The 26688-nt window shown below is 40.0% G+C and overlaps 1 protein-coding gene across 3 annotated transcripts in view; it reads left to right on the forward strand.

Annotated features, from left to right (window-relative positions):
- Positions 1–26688, forward strand: part of PTPRG (protein tyrosine phosphatase receptor type G) — a 393194-nt gene that overhangs the window by 211485 nt on the left and 155021 nt on the right. For all 3 annotated transcript variants that reach the window (XM_075183332.1, XM_075183334.1, XM_075183333.1), the window contains exon 4: positions 920–1068. In XM_075183332.1, the coding sequence (XP_075039433.1) occupies positions 920–1068 (149 nt within the window). The remainder of the gene's footprint in view (positions 1–919; positions 1069–26688) is intronic.

Genomic DNA, 26688 nt, shown 5'->3' on the forward strand with positions numbered 1-26688 from the left:
TGTCCATCGGTCTCTCTGACAGGTTCCACTGCTAAAGTCTACTAACCAGTCAATATTGATTATACAAGTTTGTGATAAATGTATGCCAAATAAGATTTAGCCTCATCTATAAGTTCTCTTTATGGTATATCCTATATATCTGTTTATTATATGTGTATTAATGTAATAATACTGTTTTGTAAAACTTAGATAGTATGGCTACTTTTTATTTTTAAGCCTGTATTAGACTTGGGTTTATTGTGCCTTTTGTGTTTAGCAAGAACTCTCTAAAAAAAATTATATTGTTTATAAAATACTTAAGGTTTTAGTGTAATGTCCCCAATGCTGATCAGTGACTAGTGAGGCTATTCATCAATCAACATTGTAAACACAAAAACACCTGCTGTTGTAACTCAAATAGTAACCCATTGTCCACTTTCCTCAAGTTGATTGAGCTCTTCGTCCAAAATATCCATTATTGAAAACCCTTATCTGCTGCTTACAACATGGAGAGCAGACTGCTGCAGAAGTGAAACGGTCACAATTGGAGGTATATAGTGATCGTGGCATCTGATTGGCCAGGAGTCTCAGCCAATCGTCTAAGGGTCTGACTGCACTGCACGTCCCGTCCTGCTTGAATAGCTAAGTCAGGTCTCTGTTGTGGGGCCCGATATAAATATGGAACCCAGCAGCACAGAGGTAGAGATAGTTCCCTTGGCAGCACCAGAGTATAGGTTTACTTTTCAAACTGTAGAATGAAAAGTTGGAATCATCTTATAACAATATAGATCCAAAGTAAATATACACCGTATTTAGTTCATCTGGTCATTAAACATGCCATCCAATCATGTGTGTGATAATTACTCTGAATATGATTGTGCTTCTTTCTGCTGACGCTTTTTTTTTGTATTTTTTTTGTTTCTCTCACTTTTCCGTGCAGTTGCCATTCTCCTGAAAGATGATTATTATATCAGCGGTGCTGGGCTGCCGGGCAGGTTTAAGGCAGAGAAGGTGGAATTCCACTGGGGTCAGAGTAATGCATCAGCGGGCTCGGAACACAGCATCAACGGCAGAAGATTTCCCGTCGAGGTGAGAGGAGACATATGCAGTCATATCACTAATGCCAGGCATTCGTCATGCAAACTGGATTTTTATTATTGTTGTTGTTGTTTTTGTTGTTGTTGTTATTATCTTTTATTTATAAGGCACCACAAGGGTTCCTCAGCGCTGTACATAATATTTAAAGCCTTTTACATTTTCAAAATGTTTTTAAATGAAAGCTTTTGGTATCAAAATCAAGAAACATTTGTCCTTTGACTACGTATTTGCTACATGGATTATTGCATTACATTGTGCTTTCAGGGCAATGCAGTTTCACTTTAAGGCTAGACCGGTTTCTCTCGATTTGCTCTAGTCAACGTTATTGAGTAAATAACGTTTCAATTAAGAGATATCCACATGAATTTTTAAAAAGCAACATTGTGCGGAGTTTCCCTGTAATCTCCTAGTCTGAATTGATTTAGCTGATTTCTCTGCTGGATCCGCTTAGTTTAGTTTTCTATTTGGTGACGGTGAATGGGCTGTAAGCGGCCATGAAGCGAGATGACCTGCTGATACTTCATGTGGTATTTATGTACAAGCAATTGTCCTCTTATCAGGGGGACTGCTGCACGCTGTGTGCTGTAGGAATCCCCCCTCTTTCCACTGGCATAGATATCTGTCATGGGTGCACACAGACCTCGCGCTCTGCCCGTGACTCGTTGGCCTCTGCACCCAAAGGGGCACAAGCAGGCAATTATAATACCAATGCGTTATGAATTCCGGGTGTCCAAACATCACTTTAGCTGTGTCAGTGTGCCTTTGCTGTACCATCAGTTTACACGCTGTGCCCCATACATTATTAAAATGCCCTATAGCATGGGGTGGAGAGGAGGGGATAGAACTGCAAATTTGGAGCACCAAATGCTTTAGAATTCAGCTAGAAAAGCTACTCTTAGAGGGGTATTCAATTGTTGGGTTCCTGCGGCGTGTAAAAACTACTACCGTTATTACGGTAGTAGTTAGCTGGATTTCAGCTCGCGGCTCAGGGAGGTGCGAGCTGAAATCCAGCGAGAAAATTACCATAGTAACGTTTTCTCCCCGTACTATTACCGTAATAACGGTAATAGTGCGCGGACCACAAGATTTTCGGCGTTTCCGCCGACAATTGAATACCCCCCTAAGAGTGGTGTAATAGGAATAGACTCATAACTATTCCTGAGATACCCTCTATAGCAGGCCTGGCAAACCCATGGCTCTCCAGGTGTTGTGAAACTACAAGTCCCAGCATTCCCTGACAGCCTTTGGCTAGCTAGCTGTTGGCAAAGCATGCTGGGGCTTGTAGTTTCACAAACACCTGGAGAGCCTGCTCCTATAGCACTCCCCTTTCCGAAAGTATACAGCCTGTCAAACAAAGGCAGGGATCAGCGCATACAGGAAAGAAGGCGTACAATCCCTAGATGTACAGACAGGAAGCCTGCTGCGTGCTGAAATATAATTACCCCGATTCATCTGGGATATTTTCAGACCTTTGCTTGTATCTCTGTGAACGGTACATGTTCCCCTCTCAAGCAGCATTTTACTTTTACTGGTCCTTTATTATTGGATCTTTCTCCTTTGTCCTTTCACTCTTAGATTTTTGGCTCCATACCCGTGCCACTTAAAAGCAAATGTGCCATGAATTTAATTAGGAATCCAGATGTGTACTAAGGTTACGAGTGTCCATTTGTTCCAAATCACAACCTCGGGGGGGAATATACAAAGGAGAGAAAGAAAAAAAAAATCAGATTTATAGCTGATTCACCAGAATGAAGGCTCTGAAACGTGTGGAATAGCTTCTGCAGAGGTGAATGTAACCAGAGCGAAACTTTGTATGTCGGATCTGTAGTACATTAGCTGGTCTCTGGCTGCTTGTTACTGCCGGACATCTGTCCAGTGTTTGTACAATTATGTTATTGCGTCTGTCGATATCATCATGGTAGATCCCATTAGAATTCATTATAGTTAAAAGATAGACTTGGATAATTTTAACTCTACTGCTGTTAATAGCTCAGTATTTCTCTGGTATAAGGAACAGTAGGAAATAAATGGCTACCACTGATTTTAATTAGGTTTTTGGAGTAGTGGATTAATGTAGCTTACTTTTTTGAGGTGTTGCAGGACAGATCTGCTCTGTTGTACAGTCAAATATCTACATGCAAAATATAATGAAGTATTTGCACAGTATCTATTTTCAGGTTTCTTGTGTTAAAAACAAAAAAGTAATTATCTCCCCACCAAATTATTTTCATTTGGCTTGCAGTGGGTCAATAATTGGAGTGCAAATTGTAAATTAAAAAGGGAAAATTGATCTGAAAATCAAACCGCCACACCCAAAAAAAAATATTTTTTTTACTTTTTTTTTTTTATCATATAGCGCATATAATTTTACACAGAATGGTTCAGGCACATTTCTCCCACCCGTACTTTATCTCTCTGGCTTTTGGTGTCAGAAGCTTGTTGAAGGTTACATAGGGATTTGAACTCCACAAGTTGGTCACTGTCCTTGAATGGTAAGCACTAAGTACTGATTTTGTGCATACTTGCCTACTTTTTGAACCTCCCTGAGAGATCACAGAATGGAAGTCCAAGGGACAACTGAATACTTGCTTACTTTTTGAACCTCCATGAGAAATCCCAGAAGGGAAGTCCAAGGGACAACGGCATACTTGTCTACTTTTTGGGACTCCCTAAGGGATCCCACAAGGGAAGTCCAAGGGACCAACTGTGGGGAGGAGAAGGACAACACAATTTGCATCCACTGAACAATGACTCAATTCACATCATCGTGCTATCAAGGACCCACTCGCTTCACAAGAAAGTGAAGTGTGAGGGTGCCATACTCTGCAGGACGTCCAGGTGAGGCTCCCAGAAATTCAAGTGTCTCCTTGGGAGTGTAGCCAAGTATGATTTTGTGGTTTTGAAATACATGTCTTGTGTAGAGATGTGGCCATCGTTGGATGTCTTTGGCAACATGACTTAATAAATATATAGATATGTTATACATTTTACATTAGGTTGGGGTTTCCATTTTCTATCTGTGCATCTATTGCTAAAACATTGCCACAGGCAAGACGTTAAAATTCTGCTGACCTGTTAGTGTATTTCTAGGTATTGACACACGATTTGTGACCCTGCTGTATGTTCTGATGCTGATGTATAACTTTCCGTTCTCGAACAAGCTTGTACGTTACAAACAGGCCGAGAACGAAGCTACTGCTGCCAAAACGGATTTTTGTGAGCTGCAGTAAAGTCAAATAAATTGTCTAACAGAAAAAGAGACTATCTTCATTTTAATCAGCAAGAAGAACATTTCAATACTGTATTTACAGAAAGTGATGCTTTCTGCAAGCGAGTCGCTCGCCAAGTGTGAAATAACTCTGGAGCTAGAGGCTAAAGAGTCTTCCTTGAATGTTTTGACGGTGATTAATCTCCCTGTGACGTTATCTTTAGAGATTAAATGACTTTGTCACGCACAGAAATGCAGCCATGCGGTTACATTTTGTTTGTGTAGCGCTACATGTAGCAGCATAGTTTCGCATTTAGGTTTTGTTTTTTTCTTTTGTTTAGTTTTTTAGGTTATTGCTGGATAAGTATCTGAGCTGCTGGCAGGAACAGTTGCCACATTGTATCTAATTATGTGGTTATTTAGCCCAGATTCTGTGCTTAAGGGGCCTCGTGACAAACCGCGCGCCTTGATTGCTCTAAAGAAAACGGCTCTGCACTCACCCAGCTGTAAATGGATAAAGAATCATTACGAGACAATGAGAAGCCGTTCCAGGATTGTTCTGTGCCTTGATTGACAGTACTTCTAACCATATTTGTGACTGTCATTGGGTAACAATACAGCTTAGGCACATCTGATGATTACAATTGTGCTAACATTTGTATCTGTAATGACACCGGCATCTAATGTTGACTGTGTGACTCATTTCCTAGCTTTCATGGCTAAGAAAATAAATAAATGATATATATATATATATATATATATATATATATATATATATACTTTATATTTTTTTTTCTATCTATGATTAGACATACGGGTTGATGGTGAACACATATTTGTCACCATGAAGTTCATTTTTGGGGTTTTGTTCAGTATAGAATGTGTTATTGGTATATCATGTTTTCTGTTTTTGCAAAACATTTTTATTATTTTTAAGGTGTGTTTAACAAATGTCCTGATCCCCTATGTATTACACGCAAATGTGCAGGATTAGAAGTGTATCTGGTGTTGAAACAGAGAGTAATAGAACTTGTAGTCAATCAGTCTATTAGACGACTCACAGCAGCACAGGTTATTTCAGCAGATGAGTGTCCTAGTCTTGTGGGAGGTCTTGTCCACTTGTGTTTGTTAGCGAGGAGCCGAGGACGGGTCTGCGTGGGGCAGTGTAGCGATGTGAGGAGGGGGGGAAGCCGCAGACGTGTTGGAGAACGTAAGGAGCTGGTTTCCCTTACAGACAAGTAGTGATGTGAGTCTCCTGTCAAACTGAAGCAGGAACGTTGTATTGTCAAACACGGCAAACAGATTTCCCCTGCTCCTTTCCCCACGGGCCAGGTGGAATATTTCAGGTAGAACAGGCCGTTCTCTCAGGAAGGGGAGTCTCGATAACGCGTCTCACATCATTTTGGAACCATTTTTTTGTTTCTTTATCAAGCGAGACCTTTTGGGACCGATTCAATGGCCTGCGCACTATTACCGTTACTTCGGTTAAAGTGCGCAGTATTACCGTTAGTACGCTAGTATTAATGATAATACAATTAGCACTGCATTATTCTTACACTAACCTGGCCAAAATTGAATTGGCCCCTTTAAGTGTAATCAGAGACTCAATAGGTTTTCCCCTGTTTTATTACTATTAGACCAAATACACACTAGACCTACTGCGGTCATAGGATACATTAGGGGAACCCTCTGATCAGTGAGACTTCTTGTTCTGTGAGAGGTGTGTAGATGAATATACATAGTGCTGTTAATCAAGCCTTCCTGATACGCACATTACTAAAGCGCCAGCAGTCACCTGCAGCCTGACATTACACAGATCATTTCACTGCCTTGCAGGAAATTGCAATGCTGTTTAATACACAGACACGTCTCCTGTGCGATCAATAGTGGTACAATACAGCGAAACTCCCTCCATTGATCTATAGGAAGAACGTGTCTCCGATCGATCATGTAATAATGTGACACCTTTATGCCGTTTGCAGTTAAATATCACAGAGCGCTCTGGAAAGATCTCTAGTAATAGGTGAGTGAGGCAGACAAGAAACACATTCAATGTACAAATAATGGTCATCACACAGCGCTCCAGTCAGTGTGATGCTTCTGTGCCACTATGATTGAACTGGCCTTTACCTAGATTTTAACGTTGAATGTAATACAAGGAATTACCCTAAGTTGGTGTTCCAGATCTAGAACGCCATTAAAACGATCGCCATACCTGGGGATAGATCAAGGGAGGTGTTATAAAAAAAAATCGACATATAATAGAATTATTACATTTCTATATAACTAGGTACAGAGAACGGGTGGGGTACGCGTTGCCGATGCTGATAAATCCGACACTGAGGACACCTACAAATGAAAAACGATTTGAGAAGTAAACGACAAGAATATACACAGACTTACCTGATCAGCGACTGTCCACATATCCGATCCTAGCAGAACACTGACAGGAGGTTCTTCCGAATGCACAGGTGTCCGGCAGTAGTGTCTGACATCAGTGCGCCCTCAATGAATTTTTATTTAAAGCGGCAATGTTGAGACCCATCTTTTAACAGTTAACCTGCCTGGTCCCGACATTGCCGCTTTAAATAAAAATTTATTGAGGGCGACCTGACGTCAGACACTACTGCCGGACACCTGTGCATTCGGAAGAACCTCCTGTCCGTGTTCTGCTAGGATCGGATATGTGGACAGTCGCTGATCAGGTAAGTCTGTGTATATTCTTGTCGTTTTCTTCTCAAATCGGGTTTATTTTGTAGGTGTCCTCAGCGTCGGATTTATCAGCATCGGCGGAGAGACTACCACCGCAGAGAACACTAGAGTAAAGCTGGGTACACCCTACAGGTCTTTCACCTGATTATCGGACTAATCACACTATAAACGAGTATTCGGTCCGATATTGCATTAGTGTGTACGCTCCTACGATCGTGCTTTATCGCACCAAAGCACTTTGTATCGTTTGACTGTTTAACCGGGCTATAAATGTCTATAAACGATGGAAGAATGTCTGGCATATGTTGAAGTGAGTATGCGCGAACGACCAGCCGAGTAGACAGATCTCCATAGAGTTCACAGAGTCCATCTTTTCAGCCAATGGTGATGACAGATATAGAGTACAGATCTGAAGGTAAGTCGTGTAGGTGTGTACACATAAATCTGTATGCTCATCGGAACTTTCAGTTGTTGGTAAAATCATTTAAAGATATCGCAACAGGAGAAACTTTCTGCAGTGTGTACCCAGGCTTCAGTAAGGGCGGTATTATAAAACAGAAGCATGTATTTTATTACTCCTTGTAAGAGACTTCTCTTCATATATTTTTGCAACGATGTAAATAAATACATATGTAACATAATGTGATATACATCACTCTTGCAGCCTCTGCCTTTGCTGGCTGTTGGTTACTATGATAAGTATAGTATTTAAAGAGGCATAGGGAGTGTGAGCACTGTAGTATCCATTAATGCATGCCATAAATTGTTTGGAATGCACTTTAGCATAAATATGGCAGCATGCATTGAATAATTTCTGAATTGCTGTTTCTAGTAAATAGTGCTGTTCTGGCATTTGAGGAAAGCCTCTATCCCATACAAAGATATTCGTAAGACTTCCTTACTGCATGTAGAAATTACGTTTTGCAAGAATGCAATGCAAACTTAGCAAGGATAAAGTAATTGAAAAGGAAGGCAAGTCAGATGAGCTTGCAATCTGAATGCAATTACGGGGGGGGGGGGGGGGGGGGGGGACGACGACTATAATCACAATATGCCCTTTGACCAATATGTATTTTATATAGTTGTCAAGTGAAAATAGTTAAAATTTGCTTCGGAGTGTCTGGGCTGAGTAGTTAAGGGCAGGATTAGATTGAAGAATTTTATCTAACTTGCTTATTTTGTTTGATCTGCACCTGATCACTTGAATATGTTTAATCAGGGACATTGTCCGTGGATCTGTAAACCACAACAAATATTCCCAAGTGTTTGCAAAGCTTTGTAAAGATTGTTTTACCAAGACACAGTACTGATTACCGCAAGCACCTCTGGAGCCTTATCTCTTCAATGTTGCTTAATTAAAATTTTAAGTAACAGAATAGTGTGCCCTATTTTTGTGTCTTCTATAAATTATTATTAAATGTATTCAAAAACAGTTGATATAAGTATAGTTTTTTGTATGAGCTTTTAACAGAAATTTCAATTCCTTATTTGTAAACACTCTGTAGATGCATAATCCGTCTCCATATAGACTTGATGAGGGGAGGGGTGTAGTGTCTAATGGAGGAGGTTATGTAATGTGGTGGGCAGGGGGCGATAGTAAGTCGTATACGGAAGGAACAGCAAGAAGAGGACCAATTATCATCATCATCATCAACATCGTCCTCAACATTTATTTATATAGCGCCAGCAGATTCCATAGCGCTTTACAATTGGGAGCAAACAGTTAATAAAACAATACTGAGTAATACATACATACGTAGAGGTAAGAAGACCCTGCTCGCAAGCTATGGTATTGCACATGTTGGAACTCATTCAGGGTGAATCCAGTTAGCTGTTGCAATTTTGCACCTTGGCAAAACCATGTTGCTTTGCAGAATGGGGGAGCAAATTTTAAAATGTGCAAACAGATTTATAGTTCGGAGGAGAGCACGTCTTAGCTCAGCTCTGGCGCACTGTTACCAGTATTTGAGTCCTGGAGTATTTTCCCTGCATGTAAAAAAAAATAAAAAAAAATACACTTGCACCCCTTGCAACATGGTTTTGTCCAAGTGCAAATTTGAATCCTTTAGCCGGCTTTGCTCCTACCACCAAAGGAGGCCACTTAACAATAAAAGAGCTGCCACAAGAATACACGCGTACATTGGTGGAAGCGCTGCTCTGTATTGCAATAGTATGTTTGTGGAGAAAGCTTGAATAGTGAACCTCCATCCTCTGGTATACAGCAACGTTTGTTGTACATTCAGTGTCAGTGAGTGACATGGGACTTACAGAGAGCTGGTGGTATAGGCGGCACATGCTGGGGGAACGAAAGAGTCATACAATTAATGGACAGAGGCTGCTGCTTATGCAGACACTTAGTATTTTGTAGGTCAAGAAGAAGAGATGTAAATCAGCCAAGTATGAGTTTGTCTGTGTCCTAGTGGACACTCTGCATTATGAAAACATTTTGCCACTTGTGTAACATTCGGGAAAACAAGATCAATAGCCAATTGTCCATTACTCAGATTAAATCTCTTCCGGGACTTACCATCCACGTCCTTGTGACGTGCTGTGTTATAGATGATGCATTGCACTGATGGCTGTTGTAGAACGCAAGATTGAATCTGTATCTGTGGATTGTGTGTTGGCTTTAGACCAGCGGAAAGTCTATTGACCCTCCAGGCCTCACCCGTTTTTAGCCAGCACTAAGTGAAGGATGAGAATTAATTTGGTGCTGCAGCTAAATGGCTGTGTGGCTATTTGCTGGTTGTCACAGCCAGGTCCTGCATTTACAGAATAGGTGTCAACCGGAAGCCTTTAGGAGAGGTAATCAGTATAGTTGTGAACATTGGTGATGTCAAACGCCTCTGAGAACGATGCAGGAAACCTGGTGTCAAACTCACCTCTTCATACATCACACTTGTTTATAATCTGTTCATCTACAGAGCTGCTACTCTGCCACTAGCCCCCCTCTCCTGGGCTAATATTTACCTACCCCCCCCCCCCCTCCCATTTATATTTATTTTGTGAAATATGTTTGAGATGCTTCAGATGAAGATGTATGTCATACTGATGGTTTTATATCAAGAAGAATTTCAAATGCACTTTGATGATCAGAGACCCTTTAATTCAGCTCATTTGCCTGCAGCTCAATTCTTTTCCTTTAAACTGATAGGAGTGAGCCCCCGAATCCATCATCCTTCAACATATTGGTGGATTCCTAAGGTTCCGTAAATCTTTCCTTCTAAACTTCCCCCAACATTTATTCTCTGCACGTCTGTAACTGTATCTCCTTATTGAGCCACCTTTTCCTCCAACTCTCCAGGGGAGCTGGATGCCATTACAATAATGGCACATAGTTCAAAGTAGTCAGAGGTATCGTCAAGTTGGGGCGTCACAAAATACCCCCACAATGGGATAACCCTGTTGCCGGTGTGAATTTGGGTCCTTTCTTGTCTTTAGGAGGCTGGTTGGCATTGTCCTGTCAACGTCCAACTAGGGTTGTCGACTCTTAAAAATATTTTTGTACTGACAATTGTCAATATTTAAAGGCTGACATATTTATATAATAATTCTATATTATATAATAATTATATGACATATTTATATAATAATTCTAAAATGTCTCAGTTATAAGAGTAGCATATAGAGGAAATAGGTGAGTCCCGTATTCTCCATACCAAAACCATTGTATGGAGAACACTGTGCAATTTAGAAGGGTCGTCATTTTTCTTACTGGTGCAACAATAAACATTTATTTTTTACAAACCGTTTTTTTTTATTTTTACTGTCAGCAAATTTACTGACAATTGGCAACAATGGGCACAAACCCTTTATTGGGATTTTTGAGGACAAAAACTTTACCACAGAATAAAAGTAGATTATCCACACATGGTATTGTAGTCGTATGCAAAATTGAATTATTTAAATTACGGTCAAATAAGCTTAGTAAGATTTGGGAGTTTAGTTCTCTAGCTAAAGCTGTTGGAAAATGATCATGGAGGTAAAGACGAAAATAACCAGAATTTGGGGCTATAACTGGTTTAGAAGCAGTAGATGTTCTGCAGATGTCAGTTGTCACGGGGTAGTTAGAACATGGTTACACTCTGCTGACAGAGTGGTAGATTTATCAAACCATCTAAAAAGAAAAAAGTGGAGGTGTTGCCCATAGCAACCAAACAGATTCTAGAATGTATCAGATAAATCAGTGATGGGCAAACTCTTTCAGGAGCGGGCCAAATAAAAAAGAAAAACTTTAGGCGGGCCAATATAATTTATTAACAAACTCAAATATCGAAATATATAATACAAATGTTTTGAATGGGACGGAGGGTGTTATATAGCTGTGTTACCTCTATAAGTGCAACGATCGTACAGACACAGAACTTATTACAGCAGGTTGTTGCAGATCTGGTGAGCCACTAACTGACAACACAGCAGCCAATCGAAATCCGCCTTAGTATATGTCCCAGCCCATATCTTCTCACATGACTTTCAGCCATTAGGGGGTGGGCAGGTGTTTGAGTGATTGACATACGAAATGTCCTTTTAGGAAGGAGGATGAAGTGTAATAGAGGAAATAGCTGGGAAGGCATAAAAATTAAGGTTCCGACACACAGGGTCGGCCCTAATAATTTTATGCATATTTTAATGAATTTTTTTAAAATATTGGCGGGCCGGATAGAACCTCTAAGTGGCCCGGATCTGGCCCACGGGCCGTAGTTTGCCCATCACTGAGATAAATGATAGCTAGAATCTGATTGGTTGCTATAAGTAACGCCTCCACTTCTCCTTCTCAGTAGGTTTGATAAAACTACCCCATAGTATTCAAATTATTACAAAAGGTAGAAAGGTAATGTTCTATTTTCACCTTTAGCGTGTACTTAAATATTTTCCATTTCTATGTTCACTGAATGACACGACACAACCTGCGATGTAGCTGTCTGTAACCGGGTGAATAGAAATCAGCATGGAAACTGTGGTTTAAAGCAGAGCGGAAAATTTCACACTTAATTATTAACTTTAACTGAAATATATAGGAAACAGTTTAGTGAGGAGCCCTAAAGTAGCTCTAACTCATTGATTCATCGATTTAAGAGCACAGTTCCAGAGTCAAACATATCTGTCAAAACAGAAGAGCAGTTAATTATGCAGAATGGTGTTTAAAATAGCCTTTATCGAATATACAGTCTCCAGTACAGGAAGAGCAGAGAAAGACATGCTTACAGTAAAGGAACAGGAAGGAGAATGGGGTTAGAATGGTGCTACTAAAGGGGATGTTCTTAAACCGATTCTAGAATTTAGTTGTTGGCTATTTTGGTTTATTTGTGTGACTTGATATAAAACAAATAAAATTATAAGCATCAAAGTGCACATGTAAATAAAATATCGATGATCTGTTTAACAGATATGGATACATAACATATATATTAATCGCTGTCAAAGCATTCACACCAACACAGGAGTTTGTCTTTTGATTCACTGTCTTATGTTAACAGATCTCCAAATCATGATGACACTATTTGTTAATTAAATTAATAGCATCTGCCCCTCTCTATCTTGCTCTCTCTACCCCCTGTCTGTTTCTACCCCTCTTTCTCTTTTTCCCTCTCTATTGCTCTCTAACCCTCTTTCCCTCTCTCTCTACTCTTTCCCTCACTCTCTACTCTCCTTCCCTCTCTCTCTACTCTCTTCCTCTCTCTCTACTCTCTGTATCCCTCTCTCTCTACTCTCTATCCCTCTTTCCCTCTCTCTACTCCCTCTTTCCCTCTCTCTACTCCCTTTTTCCCTCTCTCTACTCTCTCTATCCCTCTTTCCCTCTTTCCCTCTCTACTCTCTCTATCCCTCTCTCCCTCTCTCTGCTCTCTCTCTACTCTCTCTATCCCTCTTTCCCTCTCTCTCTCTCCCTCTTTCCCTCTCTCTACTCTCTCTATCCCTCTCTCCCTCTCTCCCTCTCTCTGCTCTCTCTCTACTCTCTATCCCTCTTTCCCTCTCTCTACTCTCTATCCCTCTTTCCCTCTCTCTACTCTCTCTCTCCCTCTTTCCCTCTCTCTACTCTCTCTCTCTCCCACTCTCTACTCTCTCTCTCTCTCCCCCTTTCCCGCTCTTTGCTTTGAAGTTAAAACAGTGATTCTTTGTTTTCTTATGTTCTGTGGCACTGGTTCAGAATGTACTGCCACAGGAACATCTGTATTGCAATTATTAACAATACATCTATTTCAGCTCATCCGCTATCACCATATCTGTATCTTCTCCCATATACAGTCCTTTAGTGAGAGATCACACACACATAAATAGTATAAATGTCTGTGCTGGTTTCACCTGTCGAATACATCGATGAGAGGCGCCACCTATTGCCAGGTTTTTAGGGAAGTTCGGTCCTTTCGGATAAGAGTGCAGGTTCTGGGGATCATGTTGTTGTCTTTCATGCATTTCCGTAGGTCCTTCTGGTGTGGTTTGTACGTAACTTTTAAGCGCAACATAGATTTCCTCCTGTAATTGTTCTACACTTGTGTTATTATAGATTTACAAAGGGCCAAGGTTCCCTGCAGCTCTGAGCACATTATAATAAAACATGCCATCTAACTTAGGCAAAATGTTATTGATATTATATAATTACATTACAGAAGATGTGGGCCATTATCAAGAGGAAATCTACATTATGGACAAGATGGAACATTTCTATCAACCATTTAAATACACGCTCTGTTTGCTTTGCTGGCTGCTTTTCAATTGTTGCAAAGTTTGTTGATTTACCGCTTTTGAGAATGCTTTTAGTAAAACCACACTAAGCGGGGGCCTCAGAAGTGGGGGGGGGGCTACACAGCCCACACCTCCTTTAATTTAACACCCTTGACCCCAGGGCCGTCTCTTCCATTGGGCACGATTGGCAGGTGCCCGGGGGCCCTGCAGGCAAGGTGGGCCCATAAAGTAGTTAAGGTGGCCCTGCTTGACCCGGCTCCTGGGTTTTCTTGCTTCAAATCTTGGTGCCGACACAAAGGAAGATGATTGCATCAAATGCTAGAGCACTGCAGCCTGTACTGTGACAAGAACCCCATTTACTAACTGACTTATTGGGGCTCATTAGTGTAGGATGGGGATTTTCTTGCAGTTCCATGTTACCAGTTAGCAGAGCAGTTCTTCATCGCTCCCATCTGCAGTATTGATGCTCCTATGATCAACCTAAATGAACGAGTTGCTTCCTAACATGTGATATCCTTGGCTGTATTTTCACTAATTACTATTTGTTCTTCAAATTTGCGAAATAAAGACCTTTTAGCGACGTCCGTAAACCAATACTATCTCTCGCTTCCCTGCCTACAGAATTGATAAACCTGCAACATGGACACAAGGAAACCGATGGCTTAGATCATTAGACCAAGTTATCCACATGGATGGCTGCTGTAATAGATATTTGTTTTCAAATCTGCCATGCAAAAACAAAGCAACAAAAATAAATAAATAAAGAAAATGTTATGCTGAGCAATGCACAACGATCCCCAAACTTGCTGTTATTTGTCAGGGTATTCTAATTCTGCGTATTAAAAGGCACAGGCTATTGTTGCTGGGCAGATGCATGCCTGGGATTCAGAGCGTAGCCAAGAAGTTTCTGCTACTGATCTCTTTGGAACACTGATTTTTTTTTTACCCTGGTAAAACACCTTCCATAAAATAGTTTTCCTCTCCTTGGTGGTTGTTTGGGGGTTTTTTTTATTGTGTGCATTCTGAATGAACAATAAATGTAACTGGAACGGAACAAACTAACTGGCACCCAAGAGGGGCAAAACTTAGTGGGTGAAATGGATTTTCTTTCCATGCAATTTCTCCCTTGCAGCGACTTTGGGGGCCAATTTCGTTTCAAGTGACTGATTAATTACAACACGTACAACTGTCCATTTTTTTTTATTTTTGTTTCAAGTGCAAAATGTAACCCTTTCATCCCCGCAACGGATTACACCGCGAAAGGGTTAACAGACTCAACATCGATTCCCAATTAATAACGCTCATCTTTTGAGACCTTCAGCAAAACTCCTCTTTGTGTGAACATGAAGGTTAATGCGGCGATGCAGAATTATATCTAATGATATATTTAGTCTATAATTAAAATGCAATGAATTGTTATATTAATGATTTCCGTTAATGGCTAGAATGACAGCAGATTACATTGCAGCTCCTGAGAGCACGGTGTGACTGCTTCTCCAATGTTCCCAATTCAGTTCTTTCTCCCTATCTAGTGACTTTGCTGAAAGGAACAGGTCACATTGTACTGGTATTGTCTAATGGAAGAAAAACATCTAGACTGCTCTTTTTTTTCCAGGGTTTCAAAGTGCTGATGCAGTTTGGTGTATTGTCATTAATGGTAGATGCTAATGTACCTGGTTGTATAGCTCCAGAGGAACTGTGCCGGAAGTAGTGAATGAGCTATTTTAAAATATTTTCATGTTTGCAACACTCTTTGCTGTCACGGGTAGAGGCCCCGGATTTAAAATAGTTCTTTTTTTTGTGTTCTCCTTCAAGAACTTGTGTGGGGTAATACACACAAAGGATTATATTGTAGAGCCCACGGTTTATTCAGAGTGCTGGTAGGAGGAAACTGTGTATTCTGGGCCTCGGATTACTGGTTGAGGCGTGATTGTGATTTGGAGCCAATCCTGCACAAAGTATCTGGATTGGTCTTTGGAGAAATAGCCAGCGTGAGTACGGATTGTGATTGTGAATCATGGATTGTGATTGTGGTTTCTTCCGAAAGCTCCGGTAGTTAGCCGCCGTATCCGTTATACTGGCGCTGTTATTAGGACAACGGGTGTAAGAGAACTGAATTATATTTCCAGAACGTTTATCAAAACCGTAAACTCTACGGGCTGCTTTGGTGAAAAGGGTGTGAAGTCCTGTCTGGGTACCTACCTGCAAAGTAAGAGGCAACCTGGAGAACCTTGTCCCTACCCTCTCCACATTATATGCACTCCCTTCTGTAAGTTATATGGATATTAGAGATGACGTAGGAGTTCTGTAATCATTACAGGTCGCAAAAATCCAGTAATAGTAAAGGGGATGTTATTCTTTATTGTCCACACGTTTTATTAATGTGCTGTTATCGGAACTCATTGTTCATACAGATGCTAATATAGGTGTAAACTCCTATCAGATCTCTATCATTTTACTGGTGCTGTCTCATTCAGCACTAAACGTTTCTGGAGAACCATGGGTATCTTGTATGTGGTCTGTCTTGCAGCCTCTTGATACAACCATTTCTTAGTGATACGTGTAAGGAGCTTACAACATATAAAGGATCTCCTGGGCTGGGCAAAAGGACATCCTAGCGAATAAAGCACGTCTGATATTTTTCAGAAGTAGCAAAACATTTATTTCACTTACGGTGCCCTGAAAAAGTTTATTCTCTTTGACATTGAGAAAGGTTAACAAACACTGTCGGCTGATTTTTTTTTCAGACACTATAAACTCTAAATTACTCTCTGTATTGTCCTTCAGTAAGGGAGAATGGTCTGCATAGGAGAAAAATCCTCCTCCGTATCAATGCCTTATCTATAATATTCTTTTTTTTTTTTTTTTATTCTTCTGATAACTTTTCATAAATATTTAATTGTATTTCAGAAACGTATTTATTGACAGTAACTCAGGGGTTAGTGGCTTTCTTGGTGGACTGGGGTTAACCCTGTTAGTTTAGGGGTGTCGGGAGGCCGGATAGTGGGTAAATAAGCAATTTGAATTTAAGACTTCTTGTTAACGGTGATATTAAAGGAAAAATAATATACATCAATAAAATAACATTATTCTGTTTATTTCATCATCATTTATTTATACAGTACCACTAATTCCGCAACGCTGTACAGAGAACTCATTCACATCAGTCCCTGCCCCATTGAAGCTTACAGTCTAAATTCCCTAACATACACACGCAGATAGATTAGGGTCAATTTTTTATAGCCGTCAATTAACCTACTAGTATGTTTTTGGAGTGTGGGAGGAAACCGGAGCACCCGGAGGAAACCCACGCAAACACCGGGAAAACATACAAACTCCACACAGATAAGGTCTTGGTCGGGAATCGAACTCATGACCCCAGTGCTGTGAGACAAAATTCACCTCATTTGTTTAAAGACCCCCCCCCCCCTTTCCATTTCTGGTACAGCAAACAGAGGTCCTCTCACTACATGAATCCAAGAGCCAGTTTGCACCTCACATCTCTGTACTGAAGGTCCACAGCACATCCATTGCTCTACTTTTATCGCTAATGAAATCCAGGGAAGGCTTTCGGTAAAGGAAGAATTTCAGAGGCGCTGAACCCCAACCCCCACTTGTAGGTGAAGAACATGTTTATTAAACAAGTCCACTAACGGTGGTCTTTTTAGATAAAGATCCTTTAGTTGACCTTAATAGAAATATGAACTATTAGTCACTAAGTAGTTTTGCTCAATCTGATTTATATATATATATTATATTTGAATATATACAGTATCTTCAAATATAAAAACAAAACCTGAAATTTAAAATCCACAGCCATTTATATAAAATACATAATCTCTTCTAATTGCGGGCTTCATGGTTAATCAACGAGAACCTCTGAAGTCCATTAAAAGCACAAATCACTTAACGGTTTTTACGCTGCTTTTAAAATAATGAAATTGTTGAACGCTTCATCTGCTCCTCTTATTCTCGGCCTTGTTTATAAAGTTTCGAGTGCCCAGATATAGCACCGGCGCGATGGCTGGAGTTAAAAAAATCTTTTCAAGCCGTTGAACTGAACTAATCTCTCGGTTACAAAGCCTAATCAATTTCTGAACTGTTTTAAATCAAACAGCCTCCAGTCATCTCGGGTTCTCATCTCCTATAAAATACTTAATTTTCTCATCCATCACACTAATCAATAAAATACAGGACACTTTTTTTTTTTTCCCCCTCTCAACTGCCAAAGTACTCGGGAGTACATGTGAAATAGGTTAATTTAAAAATAATGAAATGAGATTGTTCGCAAAGAAATTATTTAACCGGCAATTGCGACTCGTGGCAGCTTTGTTGCAGTAAATTCCATTTTACAAGGCTGTATAGCGGCCATAAGGGATTTTAAAATACGTAGCGTGAGTTGGAGCGCACAGCATCTGTAAATGGGTTTACTTACTTACAATTAAAATTAATGTCTCTTTTTATCTTGTATTGTTCAAGGAAATCTAACTTACCAAAACGGTTATATCTATAATGATACGTAGTAAAAACGTCGATCAGGGTTAAAGCAGGCTTGTGTCTTGCAGAGAACATCCTCCCTGATGGCGAAATGTAAAATAAATATATGATGGGATACAATGAAAATTGAATAGGTGGTGATGTGATATTCTTATTTATTTAGTTTGAGGGGTTATACAATATGTAATGAACCTTCTGTGATATTCCTGAGATTTCTGTAGTAATAATAATCATACCTCTACTTAGTGTATAATAAAGGGTAGAGAAATCTCTCATTAAAGGGTAATTTAACCATTACTTCTTAAAAGTAGAGATGCTCAGGCTCGGTTTCCTGAGAACCGAATATTAGCAGATCCGCTCGGTACCTTCGCGCTTTTTCGGATTTGAAAACGAGGCAAAACACCATTGTTGCGTCGTCTGATCTCGCGATATATGGATTCCTTTTTAAGATCCAACATAACAGTGGGTGGGGGGGAGGGCCCAAGGACACTTCCATCTTGCATCACTTTTCTTTTCTGACACTGCTGTGTGCCGATGTGTCCTAGATGTGGTAGGAACTGCCGTGTGTTTGTGTCATTGCTCTGTCGCTTACCATCCAGCCAGGTCGCTGCAGTATTTGTCCGAAAGTGTATGAAAATAATATTGTGATCTGTGAGGTGGTCAAAATTGACTACAAATGACTTGACATTAGTGTTTATTGAGGTTAAGAATAATGTAGGATCAAAAAAAAGAGCAAAATTATGTTATTTTAGCATATTTTAGTTTTTGTTTTTTTAAAATATATCATCGTCATTTATTTATATAGCGCCACTAATTCCGCAGCACTGTACAGAGAAATCATTCACATCGGTCCCTGTCCCATTAAGCTTACAGTCTAAATTCCCTAATATAGACACACACACACAGACAGAGAGGGAGAGACTAGGGTCAATTTTGATAGCAGCCAATTAACCTACCAGTATGTTTTTGGAGCGTGGGAGGAAACTGGAGCACCCGGAGGAAACCCACACAAACACAGGGAGAACATACAAACTCCACACAGATAAGGCCATGGTCAGGAATTGAACTCATGACCCCAGTGCTGTGAGGCAGAAGTGCTAACCACTAGGCCACTGTGCTGGCCATTATATATATTTTTATAAAAAAAAAAATTATACAGCAAAATTGACAAGTTATTTTCTTACACTGCAGCAACGGGCTGCTCACACCCGTCAGTTTCTAGTTTTCTGACTCGTATATCTATTTTTTTTTTATTTTCTTTTTACTATATTAACTTAACAATAAAACCCACAGTACAGTAGTTGTCACAATGAGCATATAAATAAATATCATTCTAAGTCAATTAACCGTGATGCTCCTCAAACTTCGCGGCCACTGGATTTTTACAAGAACTTTCCGCTGATTTTCCCTTGCGCCTCATAGAGGTGCGAAGGACAATCAGTGGAGAATTTAGTAACGGTAAAACTGCAGAGCCGCGATGTTCTCAAGAATATCGCGGCTAATTGAATCTCCCCTCTAACAGGTGACCAGTATGCGATACAATTACTTTCCTTTATAGGAGGTCCTATTTGGCATGGTCTTCAAACTCCCATTTATAAGTGTGTATGTTAGGGAATTTAGACTGTAAGCTCCAATGGGGCAGGGACTGATGTCAGTGAGTTCTCTGTACAGCGCTGTGGAATCAGTGGCGCTATATAAATAAATGGTGATGATGAAGTACACCGATTAAGGTTTGCTGCTCACCAATTGTCTTGAACTATTGCTACGATTGCTTGAGCCTGTTAATGTTTGTTAGCACATGTGTGTTACACGGAATCTCCGGGTAAACCTTATGTACATAATGCAGCTGGCTAATCATTCCTTACTAAACCTCCTGAGAGCGCTAATAAAATTGGTACTTTAAAGTTCCAATCCCATGAACAAATAAGGTGGGTGTTTTTTTTCATATTACAGTGGCAGGCTATAAGAAGAATCTTATTGAATACAATTTTCCTTGGTTGGTTTACTCAGGCTGCTGTTAATAATTTAGAACAATGCAAAGTTTACACAGTGTGTAACAACTAATGGCAGCATATGATGATGTGTGCAGAGAGGCTTTGGAATGCCCCTCTGAGCTCAGTCTCATCTGTGCTCTGCAAGAGCCTCCATCCCCCCCTTAGCCATCAGATAACATACTTAGAGCTTGGAGTCTTTGTGTGTAGCTGGCAACCATATTGATCTGCCCGCCGGAGAGATTTTGAAAAGGACATAATGATTGATAGAAGAGAGTGGCTAAAAAAATGACTGTCAGGTGCATGCTTAAAGGGTACTTAACCTGCTATTTAAAGAGAGAAAATCCTATGTGGGATTACCGTTTTAAAGCCTTAGTGACAATAATTGAGACTTCTATACAGATTTCTGTTTTCTTCAAATTATGTCGTAATATGCACCTGTTTTTACAATTGTAATAGAAACCGTTTCAGATTTGCTGGTTTTGAGGCTGGTGATATGCTAATTCTCCCTAAGCCATATCCATAAAAATCAATTATAACAGAAAGTTGACATAAAGCCCTTGCTTGCCTTCGCTGGACAGCCAGACAAATCCATTCATTTCCAAAACCCTTTTCACTTACCTCTGCAAGCTGTCGCATTACCATTCGCAAGTGGCACCTTTTCCATGTCGAATCGCAATTTTCCCCTGATTTCTAGCTGGGGAGCCAAACGTTCGGTTTATTAAAAATTAATTAATCTAGACGGTCAAGGGAAAATGCTGCTTAACAGGACTCATAGAGAAGTCTAAGACTCCAGTCATAGATCTGATTAGAAATTAAAAATGTTAGATCTTTTTAGCTCTCACTTGCGTCCTGTGTTTACATGAGGGTGCACAGATGGTTTTGCCCAAAAAAAACCCATGTTTACTTAAAATGATTTATAGTGTTTTATTATCAAGTGTAATGGAACATTCCACTAGTTTAATAGTGGAGCTAGAGAGTTTGACTGAATTTAAATGTATGATGGGTCATGTTCCTCATAGTCTTTTGCCCCCCTCCCTGTGAGAACCTCTAAAGGACCTTGAGTAATGAATTCAGAAAAGTTGAACTGGAGAAACTTAAAAATGTTAGGAGGAGGGGGGGGGGGGGGGAAGGGTGGCAGATGGGCAGGGTCTGGAAGAGAGAAAGTAGTCCGGGAAGGATATTCATCTTAACAGCGTTAATACGGGAGATCCAAGAAATATAAAGGAGCCACCAAGTGGTGAGATATAGTTTTATTGGGGCCAGGATACAAGGGAAATTAGCTTGAAAAAGGTGGCAATAGTGTTTAGTAATTTGATGTTTTGATGGCACCACTGAAATGGGAAAGAACGCTCATGCAATAACTTGTCTGGAGTAGGAACATAAAAATCCAGGACTTCTTTTTGTGCGAGTTCAACAGAAATATTTTAAAAGCTTTTCTGAATGAGCCATTTTGGGATCTTGGCTACAAACCTCAGTTATTTGTGTTATGTTAATATGGAAACATATGGGGCCAGGAGCAGTTTGATGAATGGAGAGCTGACCGGGGGGCTGCCAACTCTGTATTGGTGATTAGCTCTCCATTTATTAAACCACTGCTGATATCCGCTATTGTTAAGCAAGAAGCTAAAATCGCTCCTTGGAACTGTGGGTGATCTTAGCCAGTAGATTTAGGGGTGGTCTCAAAATGATTGGGAATGGGATGGATCTCTACAGTATATGAAAACCAATTCCTGAGGGATGATATAGTGAATTCATCATATTCAAAATGAAAAGTCTATGGAGTTGTTTTCAGTCTTGTATACTGAAGCGACTCTCTTTTATCAAGTTAAAGCCATACTTGCCAATTTATGAATCCGGGAGCTGCTGAGGGAAGGTGGGCATGCAGGGGGCGGGGCTCTGAAAACGGCATCATTTTGGCCCCGCCCCGTGATGTAATGACGTAAAACGCGTAATTTTACAAACGCCGCAATTACCAGTGAATCGCGGCGTTTTGGAGCAAATTCTGCCCACTTCACTAGGAAACGGGCAGATGGGGGAGATTGCCAGACTCTCCCGGAAGTCCGTGAGACTCACCCGAAATGCGGGAGTCTCCCGGACATTCCGGGAGAGTTGGCAAGTATGGTTAAAGCATAACAAAACATGCTTGTTGGAAATTGTAGCGTAACTATTGATCACAGGCCGCAATGGAGGCTGTAATACGCAATGTCAGTTTCGCTACCTAGCTCGGGCCACTTAATTAGGCAGAAAAATTCTGTTCTGTAATGTTTCTTTTTTTCCTCAGCGAGGTAAACGGTTAAAAAAAGAAGAAAAGAAATATATAAATAAATCACAATCATATTTTTATACATGCGGGCTTCCGACTAAATGTACATGTTGTGCTTTAAAATCCCAGCTGATAAGGACTCATTAACGCTACACTGAATAGAATGAGTGCTGACTCGCCTGCACTTTAAAGCAGGCATCTTTACCTATGTCACGTGTCGGTCCGTATTAAAATTCCAGACATTTTTAAAGGGCATAATAATGCTGAAGCCCTTTTTCTAAGAGGGCGCCGGGATGCTATAAGCACAGCACATAATGAGCATTTATTTAGCAGGTGTCTACGTGAATACGGTGCTATCCTAACCAAGGTTTCTCGGATGTTGAATGGATGTTTTCTCATCACGACTGAGCGCAAGGAGCCCTTCACTATCCATTAATGCTAATGTACATTTCTTACATCGCTTCTATACCAGCAACGAGCACACAGATGTAGTTAGTTAATGGCTATGTCTGGGTGGGAGGAAGCTGTGTGAGTGGGCGACGCGAGAGAATGCAGTGTGGTAGGGGGATCACAAATTAACAAATCAGACAAGTTTATGTGTTTAATTTAATACTGGGCTTTTAAAAGTCCTTAACAGACATCTCTGCTTTTAGACAAAATAAAAATGACCATAGTATTTCAGGTATTCCTAATGCTTTATATCTGTACACTAAATTGTCACCTTAATTATTTCATGTCCACGGTTGGGTTGGTTTGAAAGGTTTAGACAACCCTAAAGTCAGAAAATAAAATTGGTTCTACCTGTGTTTTTGTAGAGTAGACCGTCAGTGTTCAGCACAGACTCTTTCTTAATGTGAAATATAATCATCTTGATAAATGCAATCTTGCAGCAAAAGGAAATCAATGGCTTGTCAGATAAGCTGCTATGCTAAACCTGTTTGTTTTCTAATGCATTTCAGTCTTCTTGATTCCGAGCCTCGTTAATATTCCAAAGGCAAAAGTTTGTGAGCTGTAATCTCGAGAGAAGACAAGCATGACATCTGGTTCACACCTGTGGTTTTATGGAGAGAGATCTGCTCCATGTTTAATTCAAGACTGTGAAAGGTGCATGGAATTAAATTTCCTTGGGGCTCCTGGCTTTTCTCTACAAGCCAGACCGGTCCTTCCGAATTGCACTTCTTTGGAAAACTCAGGGGGGGGAAGGGGAAGGCGTCTGAGTTGACGGCAAAAAGTGATTGTATAGCTGATCATATTTAAACTGAAGTTTTTACATTAAATATTTTAAGTATTTTTCTCAGGCATTTTTGTATATCATGTTACTATTTGTTTTTTTTTTCTTGTGTGGCTGTTTTATAATGTGAAAGTACAATATTGTCAAAGTAGTAAAAGAATACATTGCTTTTATGGAATGCTTATTGTTTTACAGCCGTAAATTCTATTGACCCTTAAAGTAGAACTCCAACTAAAGCTAAAGTTATAGTTTTGGGTGGTGAACAAGTTTATATAAAAGCAAAATTGTACTTACCGTGATTCATGATTTGGAGAGTGTTCAGGTCCCATGTCAGGCTCCTCTCTCCTCTTATTTTTAGACTGTAGGAAGCAGATGAGTGTCTGTGATTTTATTTGCATGGATGGTAATTTTACAGGGAAGGAGTACTAACAGCTGGCAGAATGGAAACCGGAGAAAGTTGTGCAGTATTAGGGCCGTTACAGCCATCGGAAACCCTGGCAGATCCGGCAAATGGCACATCCATAAGTACAATTGCATTTTTTTTTATATTAACTAAATTGTTTTCTAAAAAAGAAAATGGTCTTGTTCTCTTAAGAAAGCTGGATACTGATAGACAGATAAATTAGTTTAGACTATTTCCTATGCTGGGGTTATTACTAGGAAGACTAACAATAGCCCACTATCCTAGTGCCCCAATCTCTTTAGTAAAGTGGTCCTGGTTATAGTTTAAGAGAATTTGCCAGCAGTACGGTTGCCAGTATGAAAAATGGCCTCTTCCATGATCAAGCCCGTGTGGTGAATATCATATGTTGTGATAAGAAACTTTTGCATATATATCTGTAAATACTATTAGTAACCATGCCTCCGAGCATTCCAGGGTAACAAAATCAAGGTAAAATTTCTTAAATATCATTAGTACAGTTGCCAAATAATAGTTCGCAATAGTTTGAGAACCAACTGTGTTGACCATTATACTATCTTTTATTTTATTTTTGTTTGTAAGTGGGTCCTTTAAAATTTATTCAGACACTAACTTCATTGTGAAATGTTGAAATATGCCTTTGGATTGTGTATAAAGTGCTGTGATTCCTTTCATATTTAATGCGGACAAATACTTATGAAAATGCAACTTCTAAATCTATCCAATCACTTTCTGCCTCAGTAATGTGACTGGTTCCTAGGAAATTGGCCCATTCTCCTAAATATTGGTTCAGCTCACACAATGGCTGTCTCCACTCTGTGTAGGTAAGTGGTGCACGAGCAATTGTAGACCAAGGTCTGCCAAAATACCCTGCATGTCTCCTGACTATATTGGGTGGGTGTATGTATTTAAAGGGTTATTTTTTCTTTAAATTAGGAATATCTCCATCGTACAGCATCTTACTGACTAATCAAGCAGAGAGGAATCTAAATATGAGCGCGCACGGTCTTAATTCAGTCCCTTTGCAATGTATTTAATACTCCACTAACAGTCTCAAAATGACTTGCCATCTTTAAATAGAAGACAAATAAATGGGGAATAATAGACTTAGGAGTGAGTGAAATAATCACCCGGCGGTTTGTTATAGTGCTGTTTTGTTTGGAATGATTTAGAATGTGCTGTTTATGTTGGGAGTGTAGCAATCCGTGTTGTCTTGGAAATTCTATTAAATTTATACTTCCATTTATCCAAAATGATTTTCAAGACTTCATTTCATGGTAAATCATATGGCTGTTAGCCCCAGAACAAAGCAATTTCTTAGCTTCTATATTCTAAGCCCTAGCGCGGTCAGATGGCTATTTTCATACAATAATAGATACAGAACAGGGTAATAATACTCTGTTAAACAAGCCTCGACCTCTATAATGTTCTCATATTCCTCCCCTGCCCGTCCTTCAAGAGGTCTGAATGGAGGTGACACTGTACGTGTGGACTGGTTACAGATGGGGTCTGTATTGGCGGGTCTTGGATAATCAGTGTGTGTGTGTGTGTGTAATGTACGCTTGTGAACAGATCCATCTCACGTCTGTCTAATGCCCAGGCTTGGTTTATTATGCTGAAGTGTTGTGTAGTATACTGACGCTATATAGAGTTTTATAAATGTGGGGGGGGGTCCCTGCTCTGTTCTCTGTACTCATTTGTATGTGTGATTTTGCTGGAAAGCTGTAGGACAGGATGTATCCAACACAATGACTGAAAGGATAGCCGGCTCCTGATTGGACGAGAGACACTACCAACCAATCAGTTGCTGACTGTCGTTTCAGTCGGACTTGTGTGGTCACACAGCGTGTCTACAACTCTCCGATCACCAGAACAAGTCTCACATTTGTATTTGTTTAAAGTAATTTTTCTATATATAATGTGAATATAATGTGTGTGTGTGTGTGTGTGTATATATATATATATATATATATATATATATATATAATATTGACTTTATGTATAATTTTAGCATTTGCTGACTGGGGGCTTCCATGATTACCTGTCGCAAAGTGAGCAGTTCTGTGCTTGTCTATATGATGATAGCAATGTAAATAATATAAGAGATGCTTTGGCAAAGTCTGCTACAACACGCCTTAAGCCTTAAAAGACAGGTTGATTACTGCGCAAAGTCAGTGACCAAGAGTGTGGGATGGACTTTTCTGGAAATGTGGCAGTGAGGACCTCATAAATGATTTTCTGTATAGACAGAGCTGTTCTGTTACAAGACTGTGCCATGTATCCTTCACTTCTACAGATAAATATATATTTTGTACATGTTATTTTTGTAAAAAGAAAGCCGTTAACGCTTGATCCAATCATCATCTTCATTTATTTATATAGCGCCACTAATTCCGCAGCGCTGTACAGAGAACTCACATCAGTCCCTGCCCCATTGGGGCTTACAGCCTAAACCCTAACACACACACACACACACACACACACACACACACACACACACACACACACACAGACAGAGAGAGACTAGGGTCAATTTGTTAGCAGCCAATTAATCTACCAGTATGTTTTTTGGAGTGTGGGAGGAAACTGGAGCACCCGGAGGAA

The sequence above is a fragment of the Mixophyes fleayi genome, chromosome 8, assembly GCF_038048845.1.
Source record: "Mixophyes fleayi isolate aMixFle1 chromosome 8, aMixFle1.hap1, whole genome shotgun sequence".
Classification (NCBI taxonomy): Eukaryota; Metazoa; Chordata; class Amphibia; order Anura; family Limnodynastidae; genus Mixophyes; species Mixophyes fleayi.